General features: G+C 41.0%; 2 protein-coding genes across 2 annotated transcripts; one reads left to right on the top strand and one right to left on the bottom strand.

Annotated features, from left to right (window-relative positions):
* The first annotated feature begins 18,110 nt into the window (after positions 1–18,110).
* LOC128092518 (trypsin-5-like) lies at positions 18,111–22,945 on the top strand. Its single transcript, XM_052706450.1, has 3 exons — positions 18,111–18,324; positions 21,704–22,291; positions 22,350–22,945. Exons 1-3 carry the CDS (start codon positions 18,252–18,254, stop codon positions 22,664–22,666), a joined length of 978 nt encoding a protein of 325 aa, XP_052562410.1. The 5' UTR covers positions 18,111–18,251; the 3' UTR covers positions 22,667–22,945.
* Positions 22,946–23,299: 354 nt separating this feature from the next.
* On the bottom strand, positions 23,300–27,003 carry LOC120413291 (kelch-like protein 32). The gene is made up of 4 exons (XM_039574047.1): positions 26,943–27,003; positions 26,178–26,635; positions 24,798–25,429; positions 23,300–24,740 (listed from the first exon to the last, which is right to left on the bottom strand). Exons 1-4 carry the CDS (start codon positions 27,001–27,003, stop codon positions 23,396–23,398), a joined length of 2,496 nt encoding a protein of 831 aa, XP_039429981.1. The 3' UTR covers positions 23,300–23,395.
* Between the last annotated feature and the right edge of the window lie 660 nt (positions 27,004–27,663).

Genomic DNA, 27,663 nt, shown 5'->3' with positions numbered 1-27,663 from the left:
ACACGCAGATATTTCTCAAGCATTTTTCTCTAAGGTCTTAAATATGTAACTAACCATATTCTTAAAACCAAAACGATAAAATTCGAATTGTATTTCTGATAATAGTCAAAATTCACTCAAATGTTTTTCATATTAAATGCTTTCGTTTTTGAAAACAAAATCTAAATATTTTTTGAGAAATTATGATAAATTTTGAAAAATGTAGAGAAAAAACATGTATTAACAGTTTAAAGGTTTTAATGCAAATAAAGGAGGGCTATTAATTTTACAATCCAAATTCGACTAGCCAAAGCCTCGATTATCCAAAGTTTCGATTATCCAAAGTTCGAAGGACTTCGGATAACCGAATCAGGAACAAATGAAATCGGCATGCTTTATTTTCTTGTTTTTGACATCAAATTCGGCATCTGTTTTTTTAATGGTCCAATACACCAAGTTTTTGCTTTTTGGGTGTTTTTTAATACCCCTGACGGTTTCAAAAGCACCCAAAAAGCAAAAACTAGAAATTTGGTTTATTAGACCTTTAAAAAAACACCATATTTCTTGACCTCCATTTTGACCGCCACATTGAATCCAAAAATTCTAAATTATTTTATGGTTCTTCAGGGGTCATACTCTACAATCAAAAATAAGACAACAAGATCTAAGGATTTTTGCTGTCCCTATTCAGACTGTAGTCCCGATTCGCCCCAGATGACGGTAATTATTTCTATGTAGCCCCTTAGAGCAGTCCGCTCGGAAATTGCTATTTTCGATGGTTAATAACTTTTTAGCAAAAAACCCAAAAAAATAAGGTGTCTTCGGGAAAGTTTTTCCAAATTTAAAGAAGATATTAGTTCTTAAAATTGATAAGAACTGGATAGTTATTGCGCCTTCCATTGGTCAAAAACTGAAACAGTTGCTTTTCTCCATACAATTTGATGATTTTGTCCAAACTTGGTGGTCAGTGGTCAGAAAAAGCTCAAATTTTGGAACTTAGGCTAGTGATGCGTAAATCTTTGATTTCAGGGGATAGCCCCAAGTAAGCCCAGATTTGGACCATCCTAACCAATGTAACGCTAAAACTACAAGATAAATGAGATGTTACTGAATGGAACAATGTTCAAATCTGCAGCTCAATTTTTAAATATCCAAATTTTGGATCCATAATCTACAAAAACTGAGCCCGGCAATGGACAGGCAAATTACTTAGTTTGATCAATCAATTCTTGATTCTCTATCTTACAAATTATTTCTGGGAAGAGAACACACAATCATTGATTTAAGATTTTTTTAAGGTAGTTCAATTTAAAAAAAAATTAGAAAAAATTTCGGGGGGGGCTGCAGCCCGGAAGCCCCCCCCCTGGCTACGGGCCTGGGAAAAGGGAAAAGGGATACCTTAAAACTAACTTATAAACTATATAAAGAGCGGATCAATGCAGCTGAAGACTGCAATGATTTTTGTCGAAATGCATCAATTATCTTATTGGACATAACATCCAAAGTGTCCACTTCGGCTAATTGATGAAGTTCACTGGTGCTGAACCAGGGAGGAAGTTTCAGAATCATTTTCAGAATTTTGTTCTGAATCCTCTGAAGTTTTTTCTTCCTGGTTAAGCAACAGCTTGTCCAGATCGGCACAGCATAAAGCATGGCAGGTCTGAAAATTTGTTTATAAATTAACAGTTTATTCTTGAGACAAAGTCTAGAATTCCTGTTTATAAGTGGATACAAACATTTAATATATTTGTTACATTTAACCTGGATACTTTCAATGTGATCCTTGTAAGTAAGGTTTTTGTCAAAACCAAGTCCAAGATATTTCACTTGATCCTCCCACTTTAAATTTACCTCATTCATCTTTATAATGTGATGACTTTTTGGTTTAAGAAAATCAGCCCTTGGTTTGTGAGGGAAAATAATAAGTTGAGTTTTTGCAGCATTTGGAGTAATTTTCCATTCTTTCAAATAAGAATTGAAAATATCCAAGCTTTTTTGTAATCTTCTTGTGATGACACGAAGGCTTCTGCCTTTGGCGGAGATGCTTGTGTCATCAGCAAAAAGTGATTTCTGACATCCTGGGGGCAAATCAGGCAAGTCAGAAGTAAAAATATTGTATAAAATTGGACCCAAAATGCTTCCTTGAGGGACGCCGGCACGTACAGGTAGTTGATCAGATTTGCTATTCTGATAACATACCTGCAGAGTACGATCCGTCAAATAATTTTGAATAATTTTCACGATATAAATCGGAAAATTAAACCTTTTCAATTTCGCAATCAAACCTTTATGCCAAACACTGTCAAATGCTTTTTCTATGTCTAGAAGAGCAGCGCCAGTAGAATAGCCCTCAGATTTGTTGCTTCGAATTAAATTTGAAACTCTCAACAACTGATGAGTAGTTGAATGCCCAAGGCGAAATCCAAACTGCTCATCAGCGAAAATTGAATTTTCATTAATGTGCGTCATCATTCTAATAAGAATTATTCTTTCGAATAATTTACTAATAGATGAAAGCAAACTAATGGGCCGATAGCTTGAGGCTTCAGCAGGATTTTTATCCGGTTTCAAAATCGGAATTACTTTGGCATTTTTCCAACTACTGGGAAAATATGCCAAATCAAAACATTTGTTGAAAATTTTGACCAAGCAACTTAAAGTTGCTTCTGGTAATTTTTTAATTAAAATGTAAAAAATGCCATCCTCACCAGGGGCTTTCATATTTTTAATTTTTTTGATAATAGATTTTATTTCATTCAGATCCGTATCAAAAACTTCATCTGATGAAAATTCTTGTTCAACAATATTCTGAAATTCTATTGAAATTTGATTTTCAATAGGACTCAAAACATTCAAGTTGAAATTATGAGCACTCTCAAACTGCTGAGCAAGTTTTTGAGCTTTTTCCCCATTAGTTAATAGAATATTATCACCATCTTTTAAAGAAGGGATGGGTTTTTGAGGTTTCTTAAGAACCTTTGAAAGTTTCCAAAAAGGTTTGGAATAAGGTTTAATTTGTTCGACATCTCTTGCGAACTTTTCATTTCGCAGGAGAGTGAATCTGTGGTCAATAACCTTTTGCAAATCTTTTTGAATTCGCTTCAGTGCAGGATCACGAGAACGTTGATACTGTCTTCGGCGAACATTTTTCAGACGAATCAGAAGCTGAAGATCGTCATCAATAATGGGAGAATCAAATTTGACTTGGACTTTGGGAATAGCAATATTCCTAGCATCCAAAATTGCATTAGTTAAAGATTCCAAGGCTGAATCAATATCATCTTTGGTTTCTAAAACAAAATCATGATTTAAATTATTCTCAATATGATGCTGATACCTGTCCCAATTAGCTTTGTGGTAATTAAACACAGAACTATTGGGTCTGGTAACTGCTTCATGAGAAAGTGAAAAAGTTACTGGAAGATGATCAGAATCAAAATCAGCATGAGTCACTAAAGGACCACAATACTGACTTTGATTTGTCAACACCAAATCAATTGTTGATGGATTTCTAACAGAAGAAAAGCAAGTTGGCCCATTCGGGTATAAAACCGAATAAAGACCAGAAGTGCAATCTCTGAACAGAATTTTACCATTGGAATTTACTTTTGAATTATTCCAAGATTGGTGTTTGGCATTAAAATCACCGATGATCAAAAATCGAGATCTATGCCGAGTAAGTTTATTCAAATCCCCTTTGAAATAATTTTTATTTTCCCCAGTGCATTGGAATGGCAAATATGCAGCTGCAATCATAATTTTTCCAAAAGAAGTTTCAAGTTCAATGCCCAAACTTTCAATAACTTTTAACTTAAAGTCACGTAACGTGCTATAAGTCATACTACGGTGGATAACTATTGCAACTCCACCGCCATTTCGATTCATTCGGTTATTAGTTATAACTTTATAATCTGGATCACTTTTCAAATAAGTGCCAGTTTTTAAAAATGTTTCGGTTATAACAGCAACATGCACGTTATGAACTCGTAAAAAGTTGAAAAATTCATTTTCTTTCGCTTTTAAAGAGCGAGCATTAAAATTCATAATATTGATGGAATTACTTAGATCCATGATTAAACTTCAGGGTAAGAACAACATCATTCGCAAATTTTAATCCAATCTGGATTGCTTCCATCATGGATGTAGCATTACTCATTGTTTGAATCAAACCAAACAGTGAGTTTTGCAAAAAAGTCATTTTTTCAAACGTTACATCGCCGAGATCAGAAGATCCCAAAGCGTTGCCAGCAGAAAAATTTTCAAATGAGATTTGAGGTACCTGCCCAATTTCAGAAAGATTGGTAGAGGATTTAAAATTCGTGGATGAACCCGAAACGACGTTAGCATAAGAAATGCCATTGTTGTTACCTAACTTTTCCACGGTAGGGGTATTTCTAGAATTGTTCGAGTGAGACAGCACGAACGTTTGATTTAAAGATGCAGGTACAACCTGACTTTGAGAAAATTTCGGTTTGGATTTCGGCTGATGCTTAGCACGAGAATCCAAAACCTTTTTTCTGATGGGGCAATCCCAGAAATTTGATTTGTGATTTCCACCACAATTTGCACATTTAAATTGGGTGACTTCTTTCACGGGACAATTGTCCTTGTCGTGAGAAGAATCCCCGCAAACCATGCATTTTGGAACCATGGCGCAATGATCAGTACCGTGACCGAATGCCTGGCAACGCCGGCACTGGGTCAGATTCTGGCCATTACCGCCATGTTTCTTAAAATGCTCCCACTTTACCCGTACATGGAACAAAAACTGAACATTGTCCAAAAGTTTCAAATTGTTGATTTCATTTCTGTTGAAATGAATCAGATAAAATTGTGAAGTCAAACCAAAGCGAGAAATATTCCCGTTTGATTTTTTCTTCATTGGTATTACTTGGGATGGGGCAAAGCCAAGCAACACCTTAAGTTCGTTTTTGATCTCATCCACCGACAAGTCGTTGGAGAGACCTTTCAAGACCGCCTTGAATGGCCGAGCATTCTTGGTCTCATACGTGTAGAAATTGTGTTTGTGGTTTTTCAAATAACCAACAAAAGTTTGGTGATCTTGTAAAGATTCCGTCAACAAGCGACATTCTCCTCTTCGACCAAGCTGGAACGAAACTTTCAAATTGCAAGTTTCCTTGCAATTCTTCAGTTGCGTTCGAAAGCTGGCCAAATCGGAGACGGAAGTCACAACAATTGGCGGAGCCTTTACTCGTTTCTCGACGGCAGAAGGCTCAGTACGAGGAGAAGGTTCCTTGTCATCAGTTTCGGATAAAACACCGAAACTGTTTGTCAATGGAATTGGAGGATTGACCTCACATTCAGAATCAGAATCAGACCTCAGAAGAGGCTGTTTTCTTTTTCTGTTTCCGTTAGCCGGTTTAGCATTCAAACGCTTCACCGACGTAACGACCAAATCTTCAGAAGATTTGCGTTTACCTTTGTTTTGACGCATTTTGCAAGCAAAGTTCTCTTAAAAAGATGGCTTCGTTTGTAAAATACAACAAAATTTCAGGCGGGGTTAGTCTTGAAAAGACTGTTTAGAATTTTGGAAAATAACTCAGGTAGTCTTTAAAAAGACTGTGAATTTTGTTTTGAAATAACTCTGAGCTTAGGTAGTAAAAAATACCGCAGCTCTAGTGTCCGTTCACCACGAAGGTTCGCAAGACCATGAAGATATTTCATGAATAAACTGAGTAAGAGACGTTCTAAGTTAACAAATTTGCCACGCGCTAAGCAAACTGTGAAAATTTGTGAACGTTTTGCCTTCCTCACTGAGGTAAGGCTATAATCCTGCTCTAAAAATGAACTTTGTATAAAAACGTCGTAGATCCACCTTTATGTATACATATCGACTCAGAATCGAAAACTGAACAAATGTCTGTGTGTATGTGTGTGTGTGTATGTATGTATGTGACCAACAAACTAGCTCATGTTTCTCGGCATTGGCTGAACCGATTTGACCCGAACCTGTTGCATTCGACTTGGTTTAGGGTCCCAAAGATCGAGTTTTATACAGATTGAAGTTTCGATAAGTAGTCCAAAAGTTATGTATAAAAATGTGTTTTCACATAAATCCGGATATCACTTAAATGTATGTAAACTATGTCCAGATCCACCATCCAACCCATCGTTGATTAGGTTATCAGAAGACCTTTCCAACGAGTCCAAAACATTGAAGATCTGGCAACCCTTTCTCGAGATATGGCCACTTAAGTGATATTTATGTACATTTTTGGATGCCAGATCTCACTTAAATGTATGTAAACTATGTCCGGATCCACCATCCAACCCATTGCACAGTGGGGCCAAACCCGGTGCTAATCCCATGAAATTGATTACGAGAAAGGCCGCAGGTTTTTTGACCTCAAAAATAGTGTTCTATACGTAAAAAAGTCCGAAAAATCGAATGGTGATGACCCCATCCACCGGAAACCACGGGAACAGGTCCATTTTGCCCCTTTTCTCCTAAAAATCAACTTTCTCAAACTATTTGACTTGTACAGAAAAAGGCCGCAGGGTTTTTGACCTCAAAAATAGTGTTCTATACGTAAAAAAGTCCGATAAATCGAATGGTGATGACCCCATCCACCGGAAACCACGGGAACAGGTCCATTTTGCCCCTTTTCTCCTAAAAATCAACTTTCTCAAACTATTTGACTTGTACAGAAAAAGGCCGCAGGGTTTTTGACCTAAAAAATACGAAAAATAAGAATTAAATAATTTAAGAATTTAAGATAAAATAAAAATCTTAAAATCTTGAATTCTTAAATTTAAAAATTTTTAAAATTTGAAATTCTTAAATTCTAAAATTCTAAAATTCTAAAATTCTAAAATTCTAAAATTCTAAAATTCTAAAATTCTAAAATTCTAAAATTCTTAAATTCTTAAATTCTTAAATTCTTAAATTCTTAAATTCTTAAATTCTTAAATTCTTAAATTCTTAAATTCTTAAATTCTTAAATTCTTAAATTCTTAAATTCTTAAATTCTTAAATTCTTAAATTCTTAAATTCTTAAATTCTTAAATTCTTAAATTCTTAAATTCTTAAATTCTTAAATTCTTAAATTCTTAAATTCTTAAATTCTTAAATTCTTAAATTCTTAAATTCTTAAATTCTTAAATTCTTAAATTCTTAAATTCTTAAATTCTTAAATTCTTAAATTCTTAAATTCTTAAATTCTTAAATTCTTAAATTCTTAAATTCTTAAATTCTTAAATTCTTAAATTCTTAAATTCTTAAATTCTTAAATTCTTAAATTCTTAAATTCTTAAATTCTTAAATTCTTAAATTCTTAAATTCTTAAATTCTTAAATTCTTAAATTCTTAAATTCTTAAATTCTTAAATTCTTAAATTCTTAAATTCTTAAATTCTTAAATTCTTAAATTCTTAAATTCTTAAATTCTTAAATTCTTAAATTCTTAAATTCTTAAATTCTTAAATTCTTAAATTCTTAAATTCTTAAATTCTTAAATTCTTAAATTCTTAAATTCTTAAATTCTTAAATTCTTAAATTCTTAAATTCTTAAATTCTTAAATTCTTAAATTCTTAAATTCTTAAATTCTTAAATTCTTAAATTCTTAAATTCTTAAATTCTTAAATTCTTAAATTCTTAAATTCTTAAATTCTTAAATTCTTAAATTCTTAAATTCTTAAATTCTTAAATTCTTAAATTCTTAAATTCTTAAATTCTTAAATTCTTAAATTCTTAAATTCTTAAATTCTTAAATTCTTAAATTCTTAAATTCTTAAATTCTTAAATTCTTAAATTCTTAAATTCTTAAATTCTTAAATTCTTAAATTCTTAAATTCTTAAATTCTTAAATTCTTAAATTCTTAAATTCTTAAATTCTTAAATTCTTAAATTCTTAAATTCTTAAATTCTTAAATTCTTAAATTCTTAAATTCTTAAATTCTTAAATTCTTAAATTCTTAAATTCTTAAATTCTTAAATTCTTAAATTCTTAAATTCTTAAATTCTTAAATTCTTAAATTCTTAAATTCTTAAATTCTTAAATTCTTAAATTCTTAAATTCTTAAATTCTTAAATTCTTAAATTCTTAAATTCTTAAATTCTTAAATTCTTAAATTCTTAAATTCTTAAATTCTTAAATTCTTAAATTCTTAAATTCTTAAATTCTTAAATTCTTAAATTCTTAAATTCTTAAATTCTTAAATTCTTAAATTCTTAAATTCTTAAATTCTTAAATTCTTAAATTCTTAAATTCTTAAATTCTTAAATTCTTAAATTCTTAAATTCTTAAATTCTTAAATTCTTAAATTCTTAAATTCTTAAATTCTTAAATTCTTAAATTCTTAAATTCTTAAATTCTTAAATTCTTAAATTCTTAAATTCTTAAATTCTTAAATTCTTAAATTCTTAAATTCTTAAATTCTTAAATTCTTAAATTCTTAAATTCTTAAATTCTTAAATTCTTAAATTCTTAAATTCTTAAATTCTTAAATTCTTAAATTCTTAAATTCTTAAATTCTTAAATTCTTAAATTCTTAAATTCTTAAATTCTTAAATTCTTAAATTCTTAAATTCTTAAATTCTTAAATTCTTAAATTCTTAAATTCTTAAATTCTTAAATTCTTAAATTCTTAAATTCTTAAATTCTTAAATTCTTAAATTCTTAAATTCTTAAATTCTTAAATTCTTAAATTCTTAAATTCTTAAATTCTTAAATTCTTAAATTCTTAAATTCTTAAATTCTTAAATTCTTAAATTCTTAAATTCTTAAATTCTTAAATTCTTAAATTCTTAAATTCTTAAATTCTTAAATTCTTAAATTCTTAAATTCTTAAATTCTTAAATTCTTAAATTCTTAAATTCTTAAATTCTTAAATTCTTAAATTCTTAAATTCTTAAATTCTTAAATTCTTAAATTCTTAAATTCTTAAATTCTTAAATTCTTAAATTCTTTTTTTTATAAAATATTTATTCAGTCATTTGTAAAAGCTAATTACATGATGAATTCTAGATTTCATTTTCCAAGTGAAAATTAAGGGAATCTACATCAATCTGATTATTACATTGATTAATAAAGTTGATGTAATTGATGAAAAGTTTCATCACTTTGTGTTTCACATCTCGTCGTAATCTTCGTAGTTCTGGTTGAGCAAGGCTGTTGAAGCTGGTGGTGCCATTCATCCCCGCCGCTGCAAGGTGGCGTTGGAGCGTTCTCCACGCACCGGTCACTCTGGAACAGGCGCTGAATTTGTGTTGTAAGTCTTCTCGTTGCGCACCACAATGTGCGCAGTTCGGTGTGTTGACGATGTTCATCCGATGGAGCAGCTCCCCGTGAGTGGTTTTCTTGTTCACCAGTAGGAAGTACCAGCTTCTCTCAGCTGATTTTAATTTCTTGGAGTTGATGTTGCGCCATATCAGCTTCCAGTCCAGGGTAGGATCGCTCGACATGACTTTTGGTGTGGCCACTTGCTGAAGGAGGTTCGTGTGAACACCCGTCGCAGTGGCGTTGTTGATCAGCTGTTCCGGCAGGTAGGCAATCTCCTGGCAGACTACCTTGAGACATGGGCAGTCAGTTGGTATCGTGTGCAGGTCCGGAGGGTTCTGGATGCGCTGCATGAAGGTCTTGTAGAACGGTGTGCTGTTGCTCTCCTGTAGGTGTCTGTTGGTCAGCAGTGCTCGACATTTGAAGTAAGGCAAGTGGAGCTTGAGACCGCCTTCCTCGATTGGGAGCGCCAGTTGATGCATTGGCACCCTTGCCTGGTGGCCGTGCCACAGGTAGCTGCCCATAATGGAGGTAATCTTGGCGATGTGAACTTTGTAGGGTGCAAGTACCGAGGAGAGATACCACATCTTCGATGTGATGAAGACGTTCAGTAGCGTAACTTTTTGATGCAGTGTTAAACTGCGCATCCTGTGGAGCCAGATCAGCTGTCCCATTTTTGTGATCAAAGTGTCCCAGTTCTTGTTGATCATCTGGCGTAGAGAGTTCAGGTAGATCACTCCGAGGACCTTAACCGATTCGCTCGATTGTATCCACGGCAGCGCAAGTCTGTTTCGATCGTTTATGTGACCCACATCGATGGCCGTCGTCTTCCGTAGGTTGAGCATCGCGCCGGAGCATCCTTCGAAGTCACGAAAGAGACCCCTAACCTGCTCAGCTTTGTCAGCGTTGGTGGTGATCATGCTGATGTCGTCGGCGTAGGCGACGACAAGATCGTGAGGTCCGTCACAGATACGCTCCATTCTCGCTACCAGTGGATGCAGGTAGATAGCAAACAAGTGCATTGCGAGAGGGTCACCCTGTCTAACCGATCTCTGGATAGGAAAGGCAGCAGAGAGGTGTCCATTGATGAGAATCCGAGAGGTGGAGCGCTCTCCGATCCTCTCTAGCAAATTCACCAAATCGGGGTTGAGACCAAGCGAGTTCATTGTGTGATAGAGGAAACCTCTATCAACACGGTCGAAGGCACTGGAGAGGTCGAACGATACCAACTTCCCAGAGAGTCGTTGGCTGCGTAGTTGTGCGATGCGGTCTTTGAGCGAGAGAGTTGCTTGGTAGATGTTTCGGTCTCCGTTCGAGCATTTCTGGACAGGGCTGATTATATCGTGTTCGCGCAAAACACGATCGACTCTCGCTTTCAGGATTCTGGCCAGCAACTTGTAGTCGTAGTTGAGCAGCGATATAGGGCGGTATGCAGTGATGGAGTTTCCAGCTTGTTTTTTCTTCACCAGGACGATCACACCGTTCACGAACTCTTCGGGGATGTCACCACGAAGCGCCTCGTTCAGCAGCAGATTCAGCTCTCGGTGAATGATGTCGAATGTGCGTACGTAAAACTCTTTGGGAAGACCGTCGGACCCTGGGGATTTCTTCGACGAGCTGAATTTGATCGCCTCGTAAATTTCCGCAGTTGTGATTTCCTCCATGCAGGCATGATTAGAGATGCTGTCTGGTGGAACCACCCTAGCGCAGTCGAATTCGGGATTTGCTCGCGTCTCTCCTTCTGCGTACAGGTTTCGGTAGTAGTTGACCACGTGCTCTTGGATCTCATCTGAACTCTCCAGAGAGGCGCCAGCGTCGTTCTCCATGCTCTCGATGATCGTGCGTTTCCTCGTTCTCTCTCCAAGCTGGAAGGTTGACAACGGCTCGCCAGCTACGTGAGTATCGTTGATACGCACAAACAGCTGAGTGAACTGCTTCTGTAGTAGAAGCAATTGGGACTTGATGCGGTTGATGGAGGTCAGCATGTCCGGATTGTGCAGGTACGCGCGATATGCCTGGTGAAGCTGCGCGTAGAGATGCTGCTGTTTTCGAGTGAAATCATCAAACGCCTCCTTAGACTTCCATCTAAAGAAGGACTTCATTTTTGGTTTCGCGAGGCGCAGCCACCACTGCATCCAGGAGTTGTAGCTACGGCGTTGTCGCGTCCAATAGTTCCATTTTTGTTGAAACTCCTCGATCGTTTCGTCTGTCAAGACGTACGGCCGGAGTGACCAGAAACCCATACCATGCGCTCGACCTTGGTTCGGTAAGCACAGGCGGGTTGTCAGGGACATGTGGTTTGTGAATGAGCAGGCACTCACGTAGGCTGTACGCAGCTGATCCCGCAGGTTCGAGCTCACGTACACACGATCAATGCGAGAGGCCGAGTTGTGTGTTATGTAAGTGTGTTCGACCCGAGTCCCATGTAGTGCTTCCCATACATCCTTCAGTCGAGTCTGTTGGACAGTGTTTTTTAGAGCAAGGCTGTGGTTTCCCTCTCCCGTAGCGTCTCTTGCGTTGATCACCGAGTTAAAGTCCCCGGCTAAGATAGTGTAGTTGGTTTGGTGTCGCAAGAAGTGAGCTAGTGTGGTGTTAAAGAAGGTTTCCCTGTGTGTACGTTGTTGGCTTCCAGAGGGCGCGTACACATTCACCAGTGTAACCGACCCTTGCAGGCGTAGGGCGATTACTCTGGAGTCCACGCTCTTTTCGACGTTCGTGTACTTGATGTGGTGTTTGAGAGCCACTGCTGTGCCCCTCCGATTGTGATCGACATTGCATATGACTGTGTACCCAGGGATAAAAAGCTCGTCGCTGTACACCTCTTGCAGGAAGAGTATGTCGAGATCGTGTGTGCGTGTGAAGTTGTGTAGGGCGTTAATTTTGTTTTGGTTGGAGATAGTGTTGATGTTAAGTGTACCAATATTAAAGCTTTGATAATCCATTGTGTTAAGGGGAAATTAGGGGTGTGTTGGTGTTTACGTGCTGGTCTTTGGTTTCTTCGGGGGACGGCCTCTCGGACGCTTACCCGATGCAGATGACGTAGAAGATCCATCGGATTCCTCTGCGCCGTCACCGTCTTGTGGAAGTGTGAGTGGAGTCTTGAACACGCATAGTTGGTCGCCGTCGCGGATTATGGTCTCCTGCAGGATCGGTGTCGTCTTCTGGCGCATATCAGCGAGGCCGTTGGCGTCGCCGCTGCTCCCGCCGTCTTGAATGATGATCCCGGGCTCCGCAGCAAAACCGCTGCCTCCGCCACTGCTACCATTCCCTTCGGTGGTTATCTCGGAATTCTCTGCATCGGTGTGTGTGTTGTCGCCATCACAGTCCATACCGGTGTTGTCCTCAACGAGAACTGCCGGCACGAAACGGGGTGAAGGTTTGGTCATGAGGGCATCAGCGTAGGACGACTTGCCGGTTGGCTTCTTGGCATCTTTGAGGCGCTCGTTGACGCTCACCTTCTGCAACAACAGCTTCTTGTTCTGCGTACAGGGGATGCCACTGTGACTGTATTCGCCGCAGTGACGACAGGTGGTCTGTTGTCCGATGTATGTGACGTATGTGTGTTGGCCCTCGATCGAGATGAATGACTTGATTTGGTGCTTCAAGATCATCTTCACCTCGCGAACGCCCGTCTTGAGTCCTGCGAGCTCATATTTCTCCTCCCACACCAGCTCGCGCACGGACAGGATCTCGCCATACGCAGACATGAATTTCTTGACTTGATCGTTGGTGATCTCTTCGGGTAGGTCGTGTAGGCGGACGTCAACGGCCCCATCTTCCATCTGGATTTTGATGGTGTACTTCTTCCCATCAATCTCGAACGCGTGCTTGTTGTTGTGCTGCAGGACTGTTTGCTGGGCTGTGGCTAGATCCACACACTTCACAAACACACACCAGAAGTAGTGGTTGACTTGGAGTCGTTCGATCTTTTCTTTGGGAATCCCCAAGGTCGTCTTGACGAAGTGATGGATTTCTTCAAAACGCGGTTTTTTTGGAAGACTAGCGAAGTCGATTTTGAACGTGTTTACGCGGCGTATTGTCGAGCTCATCTTGCTAGATGTAGCAGGTCGGTGCTTTTTGCAAAAAAACTTAGCCCGTAGGTACGGGACAGCAAAAAACCAAGCCGATTACAGTCTTTCGGATCGCACGATTTTTCTAAAGACTGCACTATGCGTCTGCTCTCTCTGAGAGGTGAACGCTGACTGAATTCTTAAATTCTTAAATTCTTAAATTCTTAAATTCTTAAATTCTTAAATTCTTAAATTCTTAAATTCTTAAATTCATAAATTCTTAAATTCTTAAATTATTTAATTCTTATTTTTCGTATTTTTGAGGTCAAAAAAACCTGCGGCCTTTTTCTGTACAGGTCAAATAGTTTGAGAAAATTGATTTTTAGGGGAAAAAGAGGCAAAATGGACCTGTTCCCTTGGTCTCCGGTGGATGGGGTCATCACCATTCGATTTATCAGGCTTTTTTACATAAAGAACACTTTTTTTGAGGTCAAAAAACCTGCGGCCTTTTTCTGTACAGGTCAAATAGTTTGAGAAAATTGATTTTTAGGGGGAAAAAAGGGGCAAAATGGACCTGTTCCCGTGGTCTCCGGTGGATGGGGTCATCACCATTCGATTTATCAGGCTTTTTTACGTATAGAACACTATTTTTGAGGTCAAAAAACCTGCGGCCTTTTTCTGTACAGGTCAAATAGTTTGAGCAAATTGATTTTTAGGGGGAAAAGGGGCAAAAATGGACCTGTTCCCGTGGTCTCCGGTGGATGGGGTCATCACCATTCGATTTATCAGGCTTTTTTACGTATAGAACACTATTTTTGAGGTAAAAAAACCTGCGGCCTTTGTCGTAATCAATTTCATGGGATTAGCACCGGGTTTGGCCCCACTGTGCATTGTTGGTTAGGTTATCAAAAGACCTTTCCAATGAGTCCATTGATGATCTGGCAACCCTGTCTCGAGGTATGGCCACTTAAGTGATATTTATGTACTTTTTTATTCCGAATCTAAAAAATAGATGAAATTTTTGTACAATTCCATCATATAATAAGTGAGGAAGGCTCCAACCACATAGGTGGATTAAGTTAGTTTTTATCTAAACACCGAGTTGATTTGCGGGTGCCACGATATCTCGAGATGGCCAAATTGGCTGAAATTTTCCAAAGAATCCGATGAAAATATTTCAGACATAGGCTCTCTGGTCCACCAACGGTCAAAACGCCATTGTAGGTTTTCATACGACTTTTTCAAATGTTTGGCTGTTTTTTCGGATCTCAAATTATATATTTTTTTTTGAAAGGCAAACTAATCATCTTTCATTAGTCAGTCAAAATCAGTTGAAATGACGGGGAGTCATTATTTTTTTAAAAAAAGTGGTTTTTGCGCAAATCGACGCAAATGACAATTTAGACCACCCTAACATGGCACCCTATTACGGCAAAAAAACACGGGTCCGAGCACGGGTCTAATTATTTCGGCCACCTTGAAAGAAATATTATGTTTTTTTTTGCTTTTTTGAATTTGTTGATTTAAATAAACTTCATGATTGAAAATTTCTAAAAATAGCTGAAATATAGTAAACTTCAACTGAGAGATGTTGTTATTGTGTAGAACAAAATTCATTTTTTTTAATTTTTCCACATTTGGCCCGCAAGCCTACTTGAGCAAATTTGGCCCGCCATTTAAAAACTTTGGGCACCCCTGTAGGTAGTCCCAGATGTCCTCTGGTCGAACCGAGTTGATATCTGGATGGAACACTTTTTTATTTGAGTTTGAAAATTATGCTATCTTTTCACTAAAATGCCAATAACTCCCTTTAAATTTAACCAATTGGGATGCTCTACCCTGCATTTTGTTGCATTTTTCAAGTCCTTTCAGATGCATTTTGAATTTTGAAATTTAAATTGATTTTTCCCCAAGTTATAGCCTTTTAAAGATTTTCGACGTTTTTGAACCTTCAAACTTTGTGTCCCGATTTGCCTCACTTCCCGTTGACCTAGAGTGCTCATATTCTGGCCAGATGCTAGTTTTATATGTTCAAACAACCCATGAAAATTTCAGGCAGATTGGTGAGGTCCAAACGAAATCCCACACAAAGGGGTATGCCCTGTTCGTGGACTCGCTCTTAAATCACTCCTGAAAGTTTCATGAAGATATTTCATGAATAAACTGAGTAAGAGACGATCCAAGTTAACAAATTTGCCATGCGCCAAGCAAACTGTGAAAATTTGTGAACGTTTTTATCTAAACACCGAGTTGATTTACGGGTGCCACGATATCTCGAGATGGCCAATTTAGCTGAAATTTGTTAAGCGAAATTTTACGAAGAATCCGATAAAAATATTTCAGACATAGGCTCTCTGGTCCACCAACGGTCAAATCGCCATTTTAGGTTTTCATACGACTTTTTCAAATGTTTGGCTGTTTTTTCGGATCTCTTTTTCTTTGAAAGGCAAACTAATCATATTTCATTAGTTTATAAGTCAGTTAAAATCAGTTGAAATGACGGGCAGACGGTAATAACAAAATTAATAATATTTCAATAACAAATCCTGTTAAAATAACAAAAAGTGTTATTATTATATCCAAAAGATCAACTTCAAGAAGAAAAAATAATAACAGTTTCTGATAAAATAACAAAATTTGGTATTGAAGTGATATTATATTGAAAATGTTTAATAACACGCTGATAAGAGGAAATGTTATACATTTCAAAAACCCTCCTAATAACAAAATTTGTTATTCGTTCGGAAATAAAATTACCATAAATCGCACAAATGGAAAAATTTCTAGGTGTCCATGACACAATCTGTTATTATTTTTCCTTTTGTTAAATATGTTTAGATCCTTGGGATAATTTTGTCTAATTTCGTTAAGCTTAATTATTCTAAAAAGTTGTAATTTTGAAAGTTGATTTTTTTAATTATTTGATACACCCCCTAAGGGACTTTGCTAAAATTGGCTAGAACTATGGGATAATTTTGACCAATTTCGTCGGGGTCATTATTTTGGCCATGAAATGGGGTCCTTAAGCTAAAATTATTCTAAAAAGTTGAAATTTTGAAAGTTGATTTTTTTAATTATTTGATATACCCCCTAAGGGATTTTACTGAAATTGGCTAGAACTATGAAATAATTTTGACCAATTTCATCGGGGTCATTTATTTCACCATGAAAAAAAAAAATAATTAGCTAAAATTAATCCGATAAAATTAACTCTTGAGAGTTATTTTTTTTAAATTTTGTTATATTCCCTAACGGAATTGATTTATTTATTGAGATTTTTTGAAGTGTGAATAACAAAAACTGTTTTTAAGAAATTTTTTTAACAAAAACTGTTATTATTTTCACAGAGCCAGGAAGTCGGAGCTGACGTTGAAGTTCAAGCTGGAGTGAGACCTCGGAGACTGCATCGAATTCAGCAAATTTTCAGCAACTTTTACGTGGAGTCGGAATCTGTGAAGTCGGGTATTTTTGGAGAGCTGAAGTCGTCGTTGACGTCATATTCTACATCCAGAGTCGGAGTTGTCTTCAAAGTATGGATTCAAAGTCGCTTGGAGGTACCCGACTCTGCAGCCCTGACTAGTACAGAGGAGTTATGGCAACTGCAGGTTTATTTGCAAATTACAAATAAACCAAAACAATAACTTTTTTTGTTATGGAGACATACAAGTTCAATAACATTTTTTGTTATTTTGCTGCTCCACCTCTCCGCACAAAATAACAAATCTTGTTATTCCTTCATGATTCCTTCTGTGTTATTGGTTCGTTATTGCAATAACAACATAATAGCAGTTTAAGTTATTCTTCGAACAAATCTTTGTTATTGATTTTTGTTATTTTAACAACTAATCCGATCATCCCAATAACAAATCGACGCAAATGACAATTTTTTGAACCACCCTAACACGGCACCCTATTACGGCAAAAAACACGGGTCTAATTATTTCGCCCATCTTGAAAGAAAAGCACATAGCAATATCACATGTTTCACACGTGAATCTGCCCTATGCGTAATTCTCTACCAACTCACACGAAATCGGGAAAAGTTGCCCCGACCCCTCTTCGATTTTTGTCCCTGATCACGAATCCGAGGTCCAATTTTTGATATCTCGTGACGGAGGGGCGATATGACCCCTTCCATTTTTCAACATGCGAAAAAAGACCTATTTTTCAAAAAATTGCAGCCTTCAACGGTGATGAGATAGAAATTTGGTGTCATAAGGACTTTTATGTAAAATTGTACGCCCAATTTGATGGCGTATCGTAAACTGGGGTCAATCGGGACACATGGGGCGAATTGGGACAGCAGTTTTAACCATGTTGGAGCACAATATTTTGATTTTTCTGGTTGGTTTCGGTTAGAACCGACTCAGACCAACAAAATGTGTACATCCATTTCCAAATTTAAAAGCTTTAAGTGCTTTAAAAACTGCTGTCCCTATTCAGACTGTAGTCCCGATTCGCCCCAGCTTACGGTACTCAGAATTCCAAAAAAACGTATATTTCATAGAAAAAAAATTAAAACTCTGCCATTTTCCGTTACTTGACTGTAATTTTTTTTTTTTTGGAACATGTCATTTTAAGGGAAATTTAATGTACTTTTCGAATCTACATCGGCCCAGAAGGGTCAGTTTTTCATTTAGAACAAAGTTTTTCATTCTAAAATTTCGTTTTTTTTTCTAAATTAACTTAGAACTCATGCCATCTTAGAACGGTTCTTTCAAAAGATCGGAATTCAAAAAGAATCGCGACTCTTTTTCAGTGAGCCCTGGTTCGTTCGCTATTTTCAGTGAACCGGCTCTTTGAGCGACTCGCTCTTTTTTTTTGTCCACCACTACAAGCGTTATGCGTGCATACTGGGGCCATGCCCATAGCATTTGCAAATTGACGCTCAGTTATGCTAAGAACGCTCACCGCTTCGGTCGCAAATCTGGACGCTCTCAGCGTTTGATTCACTAGCACTTGCGGTATAGTAATCATCTCGTTTGAATTGAAGCCGTTTGCGGCTAAATCGATTCTAAACAAAATGATTTTAGCTCTTGGTTTTACCCTGATCAGTCTAACCAGTGTATTTGGGATAAATAACAACAACTTCAGAGGTAAGTCGTCCAACAATTGCGGTTCAATTTCTAGTTTCCATGTAAAATCCTTGCAAAGATGAACAAATCGGTTCAAGAACGTCTCGTGTGGGGTTTCCCTCCAGAAAATTGAGCAAAATTTCTAGAGCAGCGATAAGCTTGTTGTATTTTTGTGCGGCGTTTCTCAGCTGTGCAAAACACGGCGTTTGTTGATCATTCGTTGAAGTTCTTGTAGGGTAGCAATATTTGATGAAAAAACTAGCCTTCTCACTAGCGTTTCTCATTGCTCTAACAAGAGGTTATGAGCCCGGACGTGCGCGAAGACTAGCAAAGATGTCCGATCGGATTCACGGGATCGAGCGGCTGGTCGGTCGGGAGAACTGGGCCGACTGGAAGTTTGCGGTCCAAACCCACCTCGAAGTTGAAGACCTGTGGGATGCCGTCGAACCGAAGGGGAAGGCGGATGGAACGGTGGAAGCGGTCGACCCGGCCAAGAGCAAGCTTGCGCGAGGGAAGATCATCCAGTTCCTGGAACCGGTAAACTATTACCACGTTCGCGAAGCGAAGACGGCGCAAGAAGCTTGGAAGAATTTGGTCGACGCGTTCGAGGAAAGCGGACTCACGCGGGAGGTCGGATTGCTGCATAAGCTCATCAGGACCGATCTGGACAGCTGCGGAACGATGGAAATCTACGCGAACCAGATCATCTCGGCGTGCCGCCAGCTGAAGAGCATCGGATTCCCGATTCCAGACAGGTTCGTAGGTGCGTTGCTTTTGGCGGGGCTGCCTGGACCGGTTCAAGCCCATGGTGATGGCGCTCAAGAACTCCGGAATGGCGATCACGGGGGAGGAGGACGAGCTGTTGCCAGGTGAAAAAACTTTCGTTGCTAAGCGGCGAGTCAACAAGCCAGGTGGTTACCGACGCAACACCCAAACAGTGGGCGGTTTCGATGACGACGACCAAACAGCGAGCGGCTCTCGTAGCAACCACGGATCGCGAAAAAGTCAGCCGGAGGAACGCGGCCCACGGTGCCGAAAGTGCAACAAAATTAGCCACATTGCGAAGCACTGCCCCGAGAAGGATGCCGTGCGCGGGAAGCAAGCGTTGTGTACGGTGCTGTCAACGTTCAAGGCACTTTGTCCCAGATCTGTTGCTGTCGATCGCACAAATCGTACGGAAGGGCAATACGGTGCTGTTCAACGCGGACGGCTGCATCATCCGGAACGTTGATGGCGGCGTCGTTGCGACCGGTGTTATCGAGGATGACCTGTTCTAGGTGGACCAGGGTAAGAACAAGGCGTTGGCGTGCTCGCACGTTGAGACCCTTGAGACTTGGCACAAGCGCCGTGAGCAGCATCAAGAAACTGGCCAGCGGTGTTGCCAGCGGTGTGCAGATCATCGGAGACGGCATGGACGATTGCCAGATTTGCTTGATGGGGAAACAAGCTCGACTGTCGTTCAGCAAGAGTGGTTCCCGCGCCGAGGAGTTGCTTCAGATAATTCATTCCGATATCGCTGGTCCGATGGAGTTGCCGTCCCTCGGCGGTTGTCGATACTACGTTTCATTTATCGACGACAAGTCCCGACGAGCGTTTGCGTAATTTCCCTTGACTTCGGTACAACTCCGAAGGTTGATGCCGCTCAGCAGCCTGGACTGGTTCCGCCGGAACCGGATGCCGTTGAGGAGGAGCAGCCTCTCGGTTCAAGGCACGGTTGGTTGCGCAAGGATTCAGCCAACAATACGGGACCGACTACGACGAGGTGTTCGCGCCAGTGGTGCGACAAACGACCTTTCACGCGCTGATGGCTGTTGCTGCGAAGAAACGCATGACCGTGAAACAGTACGACATCAAAACCGCCTTCCTGTACGGCGATCTTGAGGAGGAGATTTACATGCGTCAGCCACGCGGATTCGAAGGCGCCAAAGGCAAGGTGTGCAAGCTGAAGAAGAGCCTGTACGGACTGAAGCAGGCGGCGCGGTTCTGGAATCAGAAGCTTCACGAGCTGGACGTTGGTGCTATGTTCTTGTGTACGTGGACGACTAGGTTGTTGCGAGCGAAGATCCGAAGATGATCGAGGCCTTGGCTGGCGCGCTGCAGCAAAACTTCGAGATGAGCGTGTTCCTCAGGACATCCGGTTCTACCTCGGCATGGAGATCGAGAAGAACGCACAAGGTGATTACTTCCTGAGCCAACGGAAGTACATCGGAGAGGTCGTCGAGTCGAGCGGTCTTGCGGACCAGAGCCAGAACGGAACTGACAGCGGGATCGTTGGATTCTGCGACGCCGACTGGGCGGAGAACCGTGAGAACAGAAAAACCAACAGCGGGTTCGTGTTCAAGGTCAACGGCGGAACGGTGAACTAGGCATGCAGGAAACAGAGCTGTGTGTCGCTATCAACCGCTGAGACCGAGTTTGTATCGCTTTCCGAAGCGGTGCAGGAGGCGCTGTGGCTGAAGGTGCTTCTGCGAGAGCTGAACGACGAGCAGCAAGTCCTTATCCAGGAAGACAACCAAAGCTGCCTGAAGATGTTGTCTGCCGAAAAGTTCAGCAACAGGACGAAGCACATTGCCACGCGATTCCACTTCACGAAGGACCAGATCGAGAAGGGGGAGGTAAGCTGCGTTTACTGTCCAACGGAGGACATGGTGGCGGACCTTCTCACGAAGCCACTAGCCAGGACCAGGACGGAGAAGCTGGCTGGGATAATCGGCTTGGTCGCAGCAGTCTAGGAGGAGTGTTGAGTTAAGACTGCGCGCAATCAAGTAGGCACTGTGTGCCGGCAGCTTGGTTTGATTATTAGTTCAAATAAACTTCTACCGATTGGACGTTTTATAATTCCAATGCGTTTCTCGTTACTCTAACAAGACTGTCATATTATACATTTTTAGAAATTTATTTAAAAATACCTTTCCAATGAGCCTAAAACATTGAAGAACTTACAAAGCTATCAACATTTATGAGCAAAGTGTGACTCATGCACTTTTTAGGGGCCGGATCTCAGATATTTTGATTAAAATGATGATCATGCGACTCGTCGTCAGTTAGATAATTGAAAGACCTTTCAAAGTTGAGAGCACTGAAGTCTTAATTTTAAGAGTCAATTCGATTTGTAGTCTGATCACAATGTATACTAGTTTAGCAGGTACTGTTTTTGGATTCTTCAAGAAAATCCGTCATTTTCTTCATTTAAGAAAGGTGTTTGAATGATTTTTCCGACATTATTAAATATTGTTGTTTTGGCTGAATGTTATCGCTAGTGTGCGACTTTGTGACAAGTCTGTTGTAAAAAGATAGGACGTTTAACAAGAAAGTACACACACGACGATGTTATATATAATTAGAGAAAGGCACCAACCACCTAAAGGTGGATTAAGTTTCGTTTGTATTTTTATTTCAGAAAACGATTTCTGCCAGCTGTCGGGTGAGAAACACGGAATATGTCGCAAAATTCTGGAATGTCCTGAGGGAGATAGATCGGCTTCGGCGCGCTGTACATCTACCGGACAAGCTCGGGTTGTTTGCTGTCCCATAACCGCACAAGCTTTGTGCATACAGGTTCCAATTCATCGAATCTCAAGAGCGGGTCCTCATGTGGTTGGCAACACCGAAAACGCCAATGTCGGTGATTTTCCCTTCATGGGATTGTTGAAGTACAAAGATCGAACGAAGCGCTGCGGTGCGGCTTTGATCACCAAGAAACACTTGCTGACCGCTGCACATTGCATACGGAACGGGAAACCTACTCATGTCCTGTTGGGAACCAATTCGGCAAATGATTCAGGTGCTGAACCATACCGAATAGCGAGAATTGTTATGCATCCGAAATACAATTCGTTGAAGAGTAGCAACGACATAGCGATTGTTGAAATGGCTGAAGAGTACGACACAACAAAGGAAATTGATCCACTTTGCTTGTACGGATCCGAGGAAGACTTGCCGTCGAATGAAAATTTAACCGTCGTTGGCTGGGGATGGACGAATACAGGTATTTTCAACATAGTTATCTTTTGTCGAACTCAGATGAACAGAATTTTATTTTCAAGGTACGCATAACGTTTCCGACATTCTGCAAAAAGGCACGGTGAGAACAACAAACTTAAACAGTTGCCAAACAAGTTACAAAGGAGTTAAACGGTCCATCACGAGCCACCATCTTTGCGCTCAAGGAGAAGCAGATGCCAACGGTGTCTACACAGATGCGTGTAGTGGTGATTCCGGAGGACCACTGGTGAAGCTTGTGGACAGCAAATATCACCTGCTTGGCATTGTATCGATTGGCCACGACTGTGGACTTAAAAACTATCCTGGGGTGTACACCCGTGTGGCGAACTATCTGGACTGGATCATAGCACAATTATGAATGCCATAAGTGAGAAATACTCCAAGTATAAATAATACTTGTACCCGCAATTAGAGACCCTAAATTAGGATCTTTACCCGCAATGACAAAACATGATTCAATAAAAACCTGAACTGGAAATAAATTAGTGATTGTTGTGGTGTACTCGTCACAGAAACTTAAATAAATACTGTCACTTTGACATGTGTTATCTACCAACCTAATAAAAATGTATTTTGATGAGAATGAAAAAGCAAAGAAGATTAATACAAACTCAGGCTGAGCCACTTTCTCGAAACAACCGCCAAGTAAACAAGTCGTCTCTCTACGTATCGTCCGAAAATCCTTCTACTCGCGTAGTTAGTTTGATACAGACGGGACAAATGCAGCTACATTCAAACCCCGATGGTTTGACACCAACTGTTGTCAAACGAACGGGGTCACTTTTAGTTTGACACCACTTTTACACGGAGTTCACACAAACTACCAAACCTTTGTTTTGACGAACTGTCACTTTTTAGTTTGACTTTGACCAACCAACGGGGCACAAACTAAAAAAGTCTCAATCGAAAAAGTGACCAACCACCGGGGGTTGAGTGTACAGTGATCACATTATTTAGGGCCTTTCTCGTTTGGTTTTAAACTCAACTAAGATTCTATCTAACAAAATGTTATTTAATAATAAATAAATACTTCTTAACAGCTAAAAAGTCTAAAAGTGCAGAGAGCATCTCTAGAAATAAATCGCATTCAAATGGCAGTACTGCTAGCATTATCACTGTCGTCGTCGTCATCATCATCCTCTTCCTCCTCCTCTTCTTCATCACTTCCACCCCGATCAAACCCATTTCCGTCCTTACTGCTCTCGTCACCACCATCGCCTTCGTCATCATTCCCCCCGTCATCGATCACCTCCATATCGTCCCGATACTTGGGAATGTATAAATTCGCGCACGTGTGCTCCCAGATGTTCTTCGGGTACTTCCGCAGGTTGTGCCACCGGTCCTCGGCCACGTCGTAACACTCCACACTGGCCGCCGTATGGCGGAAGATGTCATCCGAGCAGAACCCACCGATGATGTAGATCTTCTCTTGAACCGCTACGATCCCGGCGTGGTATTTGGGAGTCGGGATCTTGGTGACGGTGTGCCAGGTCGGGGACTTGCTGAACAGGTCGTAGCAGTCGATGCTGTCGGCGAGGACGCGCTGGCCGTTGACTTCGTACCAACCGCCGCACACGTACAGCTTCCGGTTGATCGTGAACATTACGTGATCCGCGCGAGGGTGCAGCATATTTGGGAGTTTCTCCCACTTTTCGTTGAAACTGTAGTAGCTCCAGAGCGAACCAAGGACCGCACCGTACAAGTCTAACCCTCCGGAAACGTACAGAGTGGCACCGAAGGCAGCACCAGCATGCTGGGTCCGATACTCGGGCAGGGACTCGATATAGACCCACTTGTCCGCAATGGGATCGTACTGCTCACACGTCGACACCGACCGATCTCCGTCGTCGTCCATCTCGCTGTTGCCACCGACTGCGATCAGACTGTGACCGACGACGTTCAGTGAGAACCGACACCGGTCCTGCTGCAGCGGTGCGATCGTCTCCCACTTGTTCTTGATCGGGCAGTACCGAAAGCCGAACGGATGGATGTACTCCTCGAGCGAGATGTCGTAACAGCCGCCGATCACGTACAGCGCGTTGTTCAGCACGACCACTCCGAAGTTGCTCTGCTTGATGTGCGGAATCGTCGTCAGGTAGCGCCACTTGCCGTTCAGCTTGACGTCCTTCCGCTTCGGCTTGACCTGGCGATCTACGTAGCTGATCTTGATCTTGCCGCTGCAACCTTCGCCAACCGATTGGTTGCGCACAAGCTTCACCTTTCCGAGCGATGTCGCTGGCGGGTGCTGCGCTACTCCGTCGCCAGGGAAGCAGTAAGTAATCTCATTTGTAATTCCAGACAGGTCGAATCCACCGATCTTGATGATCGCTAGCTCCAGCCCGCGATAGTTCTGAATCTTATTCAGCGGGGATATCTTGTACTTGATGCATTGCTGGTCGCCGATCTTCATGATAAAGTCGTACAGTTCGTATCTGGAAGAAAGTTTTGAGTTTGAGTTACAAGCAACATTGATCTCGTACCATACTGACCTGTCGATCCACCGAAATTGGAACTCCTCCGAGCAGAGCAGATTGTACAGCTCTTGCAGCGAAATGTCCATAAACCGGATGTTGTTCCGAATCAACTGCCGATAGTTGGCCTGTCCTCCGCTGTCCGTAACCGGTGGCTCGTCACAGTTGGCCTGAATCCAGCGCAGTAGAATTCCCAGCACTTCGATCTCCGTACAGGTCACCGGATAGTCCCCGGCCAAAATCAGCTCGATTTGGCGCTCGCTCAGCCGGAAGAACTCCTGCGACTTGCTGATCACGTTCAAATGATGGCAGATGAATCGGTAAACCTTGTGGTTGAGCCGTTTCAGCGAGTACATTTCGGAGATGATCAGCACGTCGATGTAGTTGTCCAGATCGAGCTGCTGGTCCAAATAGTTGAGGCAAGCCTCCACCACCGATTCCAGCTGGATGTAGCTGGCCGCCGACAGGACTTCCTGAATATTAGCCAAATTGAGCGACAACTTGGCGGTGTAGATGTAGTCCAGCAGGAGTTCGATGCCGAGCGGAGAAATGTTCCGGAGGTTTATCTCGCTAAGACGGGACTCGCGCGTGTGATCCGAGAACATCGCCCGGAAGTACTCGCTGCACGCGGACAGGACGGCACGGTGAGCCTGCGGGGGTTTCGGATTGGGGGAAAACATAAACGCTTTGATATTTTTATACAATTGAATATTGAATGATTTTTTTTCCTTTGCAAAAAAATGCAATGCTTTTTTTAGTAAGTGAATAATTGAAGAAGTGTGGTTCTAATTTTTTTTAATTAAATAATTTGATAAATAAAAAATTGCTTTGAATTTTTGCTTAATTAAATGATAACCCAAGCCAATTTTTCAATTTTCCCTAAAATAATTTCCGAACCAGAAGTTGTTCGACAAACGGTGTGAACAGTGTACAAAGAGAGGCACTTCTTGTGCGTTGTAATTACCCATAAAAAAACAGCCTAAATAAGAGTACACAGAAGGGGTATGCATCATCATCACCATGACCCGACGTGAAAGGTAACGAGAAGCATCATTCGCATCGTGCATCAAAGAGACTCCGGCGGTGGTGGAAGTCGAAGGTAACAAAAAGTAACCATAAACAGACACAATTATGCAAGTGTTTCGAAAACGAAGTTTTCGGGTCTCTCGTTTCAGTGGTCTGGGAAAAAAGATGCGTTTTTGATACATTTGGGTGAGATATTGATATTGTCGGAATAGTGGCTGTGGGAACATTCCCGTTGAATTGGGCAACGTTTGAGATGAATTGGCTTTATCTGATGCCACTGACATCAGTCTTGTTTTTTTTACGTTTCGGCTTACTTTCCTCTTTCAGATTTCTGTAGGGTCACATTATTTCTGTTGACAGTTCTGAACTTACCCGAAAGACCTTTCCTTCCGTTCGTAGCGTCACGTCCACCAGCACTCCCTTGAGCCGCAGCTCGTTCAAGCCCTTCAGAATCGTTCCAGTGTGACTGAAGGACTCGAACACGATACCGTTCAGCTCCTTGCCCTCATCGCCGACAGCAGCAGCCGCAATCGGAACCACTTCCACGGCGGCCATTGCGTAGCAATTGCAATTGCGTGTCCACAGTCCAATCCGTCCGGGGACAAGTTCCACCTTAAACTGCAAACTTCCCACGCCAGCGTGCGCTGAAGCCGATCGACATTGTGCAACCGCGCGGCCACAACACGCGGGCCGCAGCAGGCCAGGTGTTTTGGGACGGTGGTTTCGGTTGTTATGGGCGACGACGACCGTACGGGGGCAGTCAAATGTAGCGTTAAGGCCGACAACACGGTACACCGTAGCGGCGCCGACTACCGTCCGTGGAGCGCGTGCTGCAAGAAACAAGTAGCGGGGGAGACTTAAACGACCGAAGCTGGGCACAACTACGGTTAACGATTAGCATTGAATGTGTACGAAACGACACACCACACTCTGAGAGTTGAAGATCCGTGCAAACCGATTTCTCCTTGAACGGGTTCGCGCACACACACTCACACACGTGGGCACTTAAGGTGTCAGCAGATGTCCGTGCATCATCTCCGTGTCATGGACCTAGTCCGCTTCCTGATTCAGAATACCAATTGTTTGCTCTTTACAGCACGCAGACAGCGTCAGCAAAATAGCTATGCGAAACCTCACGCGACTTTGACGCGAGTTTCGTCCAATCAAAGTAGGTCAACGACTCTTCCAGCCAACGCATCGATCACGAACCCGTGCATTCCGCACGTTTCCAGACCCCCCAAAAAAGCAAGAACCAACCAAGAAGGCTAATTAAAACTGTACCTTGAACTTTCGGGTTACTGGTCCAGGCACCAGCATCCAACAGGTGTGTGCAAACTCAAGAACTTTGGTTCAGCACCAGCTTCGGACTTCTGCGATCATCGGGCCACGACTGAGTCTGTGGATCGAACAGCACAGCAGGCGAAGCCTTTGTTTTCACATTGCATGGAGCTTTAGATAGTTGCGAACGAAGTAGACGACGACGATGAACGAGTTGGAGTTGGTGGATGGAGGAGTTTGCAGACACCAATACCATGCATGGAGACGAACCGAAGTAGGCGCTGCGCTGGTGTTGGTGGTTTGTTGTCGTTTGCGGCGTATGAATGCACCGACTTGTTGGGACTTGTTTTGGGCAGGAAAACGTCAATGAAGACGAAGGAACGCTGAAACAAGAGGTAGCGTATTCAGTCCGTTGTGCTTTGCTGAATCGACTTGTGAATTAAATCGTCAACAAGTTAGCAACTGCAGGAATCAAAGTAGTTTTGTCACAGACATAACCGGAATGGCGTTGAATAACTGAGCAGCAGAGGTACTTAACATTGAAGTTCGTGCGTATGAAATGCGTTCTGGATTCGTACGT

Source organism: Culex pipiens, chromosome 1 (genome assembly GCF_016801865.2).
Source record: "Culex pipiens pallens isolate TS chromosome 1, TS_CPP_V2, whole genome shotgun sequence".
NCBI lineage: Eukaryota > Metazoa > Arthropoda > Insecta > Diptera > Culicidae > Culex > Culex pipiens.
The sequence above is the reverse complement of the archived record's forward strand: the minus strand, read 5'-3'. Positions and strand labels throughout refer to the sequence as shown.